Source organism: Schistocerca cancellata, chromosome 10, assembly GCF_023864275.1.
Source record: "Schistocerca cancellata isolate TAMUIC-IGC-003103 chromosome 10, iqSchCanc2.1, whole genome shotgun sequence".
Classification (NCBI taxonomy): Eukaryota; Metazoa; Arthropoda; class Insecta; order Orthoptera; family Acrididae; genus Schistocerca; species Schistocerca cancellata.
In genome coordinates this window covers 216,604,417-216,610,416 of record NC_064635.1, presented here as the reverse complement: position 1 = coordinate 216,610,416, position 6,000 = coordinate 216,604,417, and the positions used below count along the sequence as shown (strand labels likewise).

The 6,000-nt window shown below is 40.5% G+C and overlaps 1 protein-coding gene across 1 annotated transcript in view; it reads right to left on the bottom strand.

Annotated features, from left to right (window-relative positions):
* Positions 1–786: 786 nt before the first annotated feature.
* The window catches only part of LOC126106405 (hemolymph lipopolysaccharide-binding protein-like), a 79,776-nt gene continuing 74,562 nt past the window's right edge, over positions 787–6,000 (bottom strand). Inside the window, exon 5 of the mRNA XM_049912678.1 lies at positions 787–1,029. Coding sequence (XP_049768635.1) covers positions 875–1,029 — 155 coding nt within the window. The 3' untranslated portion in view covers positions 787–874. The remainder of the gene's footprint in view (positions 1,030–6,000) is intronic.

Sequence of the window (6,000 nt, the reverse complement as noted above, 5' to 3'; positions counted from 1 at the left end):
TCCGAAGATGACTATAAAAATTTATTCTCCTTTTTCGCATAGTATCTGAAAGTTTTTCAGTTTTCTTCTAGAGAGTTTCACTTTTGATGTATATAATCTTATTGTCTTGAAATTTTGGTCCTACGATTTTTTTAAAATTTTTCTTTCCTTTAACTCAAGTTTCTCCATTTGGCCTTTGAAATTCGTGTTTAGTGTTTATGCTGCATACAGTGCTTCTGGCTTAATCACTGTCTTGTAATGTGTAATTTTGGACCCCCATGAAAGGGACTTTTTGTTGTATGTATTTTTTGTTAGTTGGACGCTACGGTCGCAGGTTCGAATCCTGCCTCGGCCATGGATGTTTGTGATGTTCTTAGGTTAGTTAGGTTTAACTAGTTCTAAGTTCTAGGGGACTAATGACCTCAGCAGTTGAGTCCCACAGTGCTCAGAGCCATTTGAACCATTTTGTTAGTTGGAAGGCCAATTCAAGCCTATTTTTTCTGGATTCCATTTTTTGCGTTTATTAATGATGTAAGAAGTTTTTCTGTCCTTCTGCAGCACTGATAATGAAACCGGTCTCATAATCCACAGATTTCTGTTCATCTGTAAAAAAGGATAATATTGGTGCAGACCCAGTCAGGCATCAAGCACCTGGAAATGCCTCAAGATTTGTGAGTCATTGGGCGCATGTATGTTCAGACGGAATAAACTGATACTGGGTAATTTATGCTGCGAGTACATCCTTCACCTAAGTAACTGGATGTTGTAAGAAATCAGGAAAGTTGTATTATATCTAATGAAGTGAGAATAGTTTATTAAAGTTAACATGTTTTACACGCGCTTGAAGACAGTACTGTGTGCGAGAATGCGACGACGAGGAGTGGAGTTGGGTGCGTTAGAGTGGCACCTCGCAGACGAAGTACCTCTCGATACGACAGCTGTCGTCATCGATGGCTCCTCCGTAGCTGACGCTGGCGCAGTTTTCGCCCGAGACGTACCTGGGATGGCCCGAGTTCCAGTTCTGATATGGGAGGGAGCTGAGAGAGTCACCTGCAATAATGTGAAAAATCAGTTTAAAATTTACGCAGGTGGTTGAGACGTAGCAAAGAATAGAGTTATTCTTTATTTACTTAAAATTTAGACAATACATGTGTTTATGGTCGCGAAAAGTGACAACTGGCCGTAAATAATGCAAGGTGTTGTGTGATCCACATGTTTACTGAAGGAAATCCATAAAATTTGGGTCCCGCAATAAATCTCACTAATTTAAAGCCCGTAAATTCAACTAAATACCTAAGGATTACAACTACGAACAACGTAAACTAGAAAGAACACACAGATAAAGCTGTGAGGAAGGCAAAGCAAAGACTGCGTTTTGTTGGCAGAGAACTTAGAAGATGCAACAGGCCTACTAAAGAGACTGACTACTCTACGCTTGTTCGTCTTCTGCTACTATGCGGTACGGGGTCCTTAGCATGGTGGATTGACGGAGGACATCGAAGAGGATCAAAGAAGGCATTTCGCTTTGTATTATTACGAAATAGGGGGGGGGGGGTGACAGTCACGGGTATAATACGAGAATTGGTGTGGTCATCATTGAAACAGAGGCGTTCTTCGTTGTGGCAAGAGCTTTTCACGAGATTTCAACAGTAAACTTTCTCCTCTGAATGCGAAAACATTTTACTGTCGGCAACCTACAATTGGAGAAATGATCATCGTAATAAAATAAGAGCAATCAGAGCTCGTGCTCAAAGATTTAAGAGTTCATTTTTCCCAAGCACTGTCCGAGAGTCGAACTGCAGAGATAAAGTCTGAAAGTGATTGGATGAACTCTCTGCCCGGCACATTGGAGTGAATTGCGGAGCAGTCATGATGCACGTGTAGATAATATACATTCCTTTCCGAAAGGCCAATATATCCGATCCCAGGTGCTGTTCATGATCTCTTTAATCCTCTCGAATCAACGGCGCTTTGAAGTTTCCTCATTGTTATGAAACACGCGGATTTACTGAAATGTGGGTATGGAAAGCACTAGAGACGAGAATTAAAGTTCAAGGAGAAGAAATAAAAGATATGAGGCTTCCAAATGACATTGTAGTTCCATCAGTGACAGTAAAGGAACGATGGCATTGTAGTTCCATCAGAGGCAGTAAAGGAACGGAAGAGCAATTGAGCGGAGTGTATATTGTCTTGAGAACAGCTCATGAGACTTACATCAACAAAAGTAAAACAAAAATAACGGAATGTAGTTGAATTACATCGGGCGATACTGAAGCAATTAGATTTTTGAACATTATTGAACACATTCTAAGTTGATTTCTGAAAGAATCGTGAGTTGATTTTTGAATGTGTTCCTTGTGTACGTGATGTCTCTGCCAGGGGAATCCCCGTCGCACATAGAATAATAAAAAACTATCCCGCAGACAAAACGGGACGGGGCAATACGAGCTGAGCCGAATAAACCCGAACAGGTGAATGCTACTCCCTATTTGTTTATGTGGTTGATTACGTGTGCGAATGATAAGCATTATTAGCGAAATCCGTGGAGTCAGGCTACCAGAGTCGAAAGAAATGACTTACAGGAATAACGGATAATAAAGATTACACATTATTTTCTCGGTGTATCCAATAAAATGAAATTTCGACAGAAAATTTTTGCCAGATCACTACACTACTAACGGCCATTTGTACAGTCTCCAGTTCGAGGTCGCTTCAGTTCTATTCTCGAATAGCGCGCAAAACGCGCTGTACGAACACGTATTGACGCCTAACCGGAGAATAAATGCGGGATAACTAATGCGATGATTCTCTCGTGTGGAGTTGATAGTCTCCCATCGCGTGCCTCCCCAGGTGGCGAACAGGGGAATGCTCTCCAGATATTGAGGGTGCCGGGGAATAACATACCCGGGGTGGACCAAAACTATCAACCGAAACCCATTAACGTGTGCCTGGTGTCGCGGTTAGGGGTCAGCGTCTGTTCGCCCAGATGGTGAGGCTGCAGCAACCTTCTTGATCTCAACAATCGAGTCGTATTCCTCGTGATCTTTCCTCGGAAGGACCACCACCAAGTTAGTTTTCAACTTGAAAACCAAACATGATGATAGCGCAAGGAGCGAATCCACTACCCCGGGCACCAGTCGCAAGGCTGGCTTTACCTGGTCACCGGATTCAGGGGGGACCAGGAGCATCACGTTACGCCTAAGGTTGAGAACCAGACGACGTCCAAATTATTACACACAAAACAAAGACACTTCATCGGTGCACTTAATACTAATACTCTCTTCAAACTGGGCAAGATCAAACAACTTACAGACGTGCTGTAAAAATTCCAGATCAAAATTCTTGCAATCCAGGAAACACGATTTACGGACGAAAACTATTTTGACACAGACAACTACAGGATCTACAAAGGAAAACCAGCAGTTAAAACTAATGAGAAAGGACTCAAACAGTTTGGTACAGCATATGTAGCCCACAAATCTATCAGCGACTCTGTCACTGACTTCCAGTCTGCCTCAGAACGTATATCGACGCTCTCCGTCAAATCGGCCAACAAAGCATATACCTTGATCAACGCACACGCACCCACAAATACCTATAACAAGAAGAACCCGCAGAAAGTGGATGACTTCTGGAATGACCTTGAAGAGACGACAAACAAAATTGCCAAACACCATGTAATAATCTTGTTAGGCAACTTTAACGCACAATTAGGCAAAGATAAAAAATACAGAAAAATCACCGGAATCCGTACAGCTCACAAGAGAACTAACAAGAATGGGGAACGATTGATAAACTTTTGCGAAAATTTGGGCCTCGTAATTATGTCAACAAAATTCAAAAAACCCAACAAGAAACTGTATACTTGGAAGTCGCCCAACACAATGTTGGGTGAATTCCAGATAGACCATGTGGTCATCTCCAAGAGCAACACAGCAGAAATTCTGAATTTGAAAACGAGAAGAGGATTTTTTTTAATCAGACCACCATCTCCTACAGATAAAGACCAGATTACAAGCCAATAGAAAAAAGCCAAAACTAAACAAAGTGCTGAGACCAGACCCCGAATACATAAAACTAACAAGGAAAATATCTTACAGGAAATTAGTCAGACAAACACCACAAACTGGACAGAACTTGTGGGCGTCCTCAAATCCGCGATGAAATTGGGTTAACCCCCCAAGAAGGAGAAAACACAGGTGGTGGAATATAATATGTGACTAAGCAATAGAAAAAAGGACTAATGTCTCGAAAAACTTCAATAGTCACAAAACATCAGAAAAATGGCAACAATTTCTTGTAATCCGAAAACAAACATCGAAAACTATTCGCAGGGAAAAAAGAAATTATGACAAACGGCGACTAGATGAGATAGAACAAGACTTTAAGAATAACAACACCAGGAATTTTTATAAGACGTTTAAAGAACATATTGCAGGATACCAGCCACCCAATCTTTGCTTCAAGAAACCGGATGGTTCACTAGAAACCAACACGAAGAATAACTGCCAAATCCTCGCAGACTCTTTCAACAAACTTCTCAACTGCGAAAGACCTACAGAGGATATTCACTACCAGACGTCTACACCAAATCCCGACGCTAAACCACCAACCATCAACGAAATAGTAGAAATTATCAAGACACTGAAAAACAACAGAGCCCCAGTAGAAGATGGAATTATTGCAGAACTATGGAAACTAAGTGATGAAAGATTAACAGGAAAAATCCACAAAATCATATTAAACATTTGGGAAACAGAACAGATCCCTTCTGAATGAAAATGCGCACTCATCCATCCACTCCTCAAAAAAGGAAACAAAACTGAACCAAATAATTAAAGGGGTATCTCACCCGTGCCGGTCACATATAAAATACTATCAAAAGTTCTCACGAATGGATTAGAAGAACAAGCTGACCCACAAATAGGAGAATACCAGGCTGGTTTTCGCAAGGGACGATCATGCATAGAACAGATCTGGAATCTGAAAATGATTCTCCAGATGAGAAACACCGCAAACACAGTGGTCACTTTTGTAGATTTTAAAAAGGCCTAGGACTCAATAGACAGGTAGCGCTCTGCAAGATGCTGGAAGTATTCAGCATTGACAGAAAGACAAGAGCAATCATTCGGCAAACATTTACTGACACAGTCTCCAAGGTTATATCTCTGAACCAACTGAAATACAAACTGGAGTACGATTGGGTGACGGACTTTCACCATTACTCTTTAATATCATTCTTGAAAAAATTATCAGGACATGGGAAAATTTTTGCCCCGATACAAGAGCAAGGAATCTGGAAGAAGAGACCAACATCAGAATTATATAAATACACAGACAAGATTACGGATACAATAAGGAAAAGAAGAATGCCGTTCTACGGACATATGCACAGGATGAATGAAAACAGAATTTCAAAGCGAATTCTTAAAGTCATCAACTCAGGCAGGGGAAAAACAAAATAGATAAAAGAAGTTGAAGACGACCTCAGACAAGCACACATAACAGTAAACGATGCAGAAAATAGAACTGAATTCAGGAACATCATCAAAAAACATAAATTTGACAGCACAACACAGAAGAGACCAGGATGCAAATGGACAGCGGAACGAAAGAAACAACACAGTGAAGAAAATTTGGGCTCAGAAAAAACATAAACAATCATCATAAAGGAATTCAAGTTCAAACGCTCTCTTTAAATGGGAATAATCGAAAATAATGGTAATGCGATGATTCTGGCAGGGTTAGTGAAAGTTAACGGGAGAACAAGTATTGACAATAGCAGGAATAGGTACAGAATTAGTGATGCAATATTGTTTGTTAAAACAAGGAAGGAGAAGAACGGCGACATCGCATAAATTACATGGACGAATATGACGATTCCAAATTTATATAAAAATGTCGTACTACTATTTTTGGAACTCATGCTTGGAAAACTGAAATTTATGAATGAAACGTGAAAGTATTTCCTAATATGAAACTTCTTGCTTGTAGGAGGCCTAATAGGCATTTGATATTGCT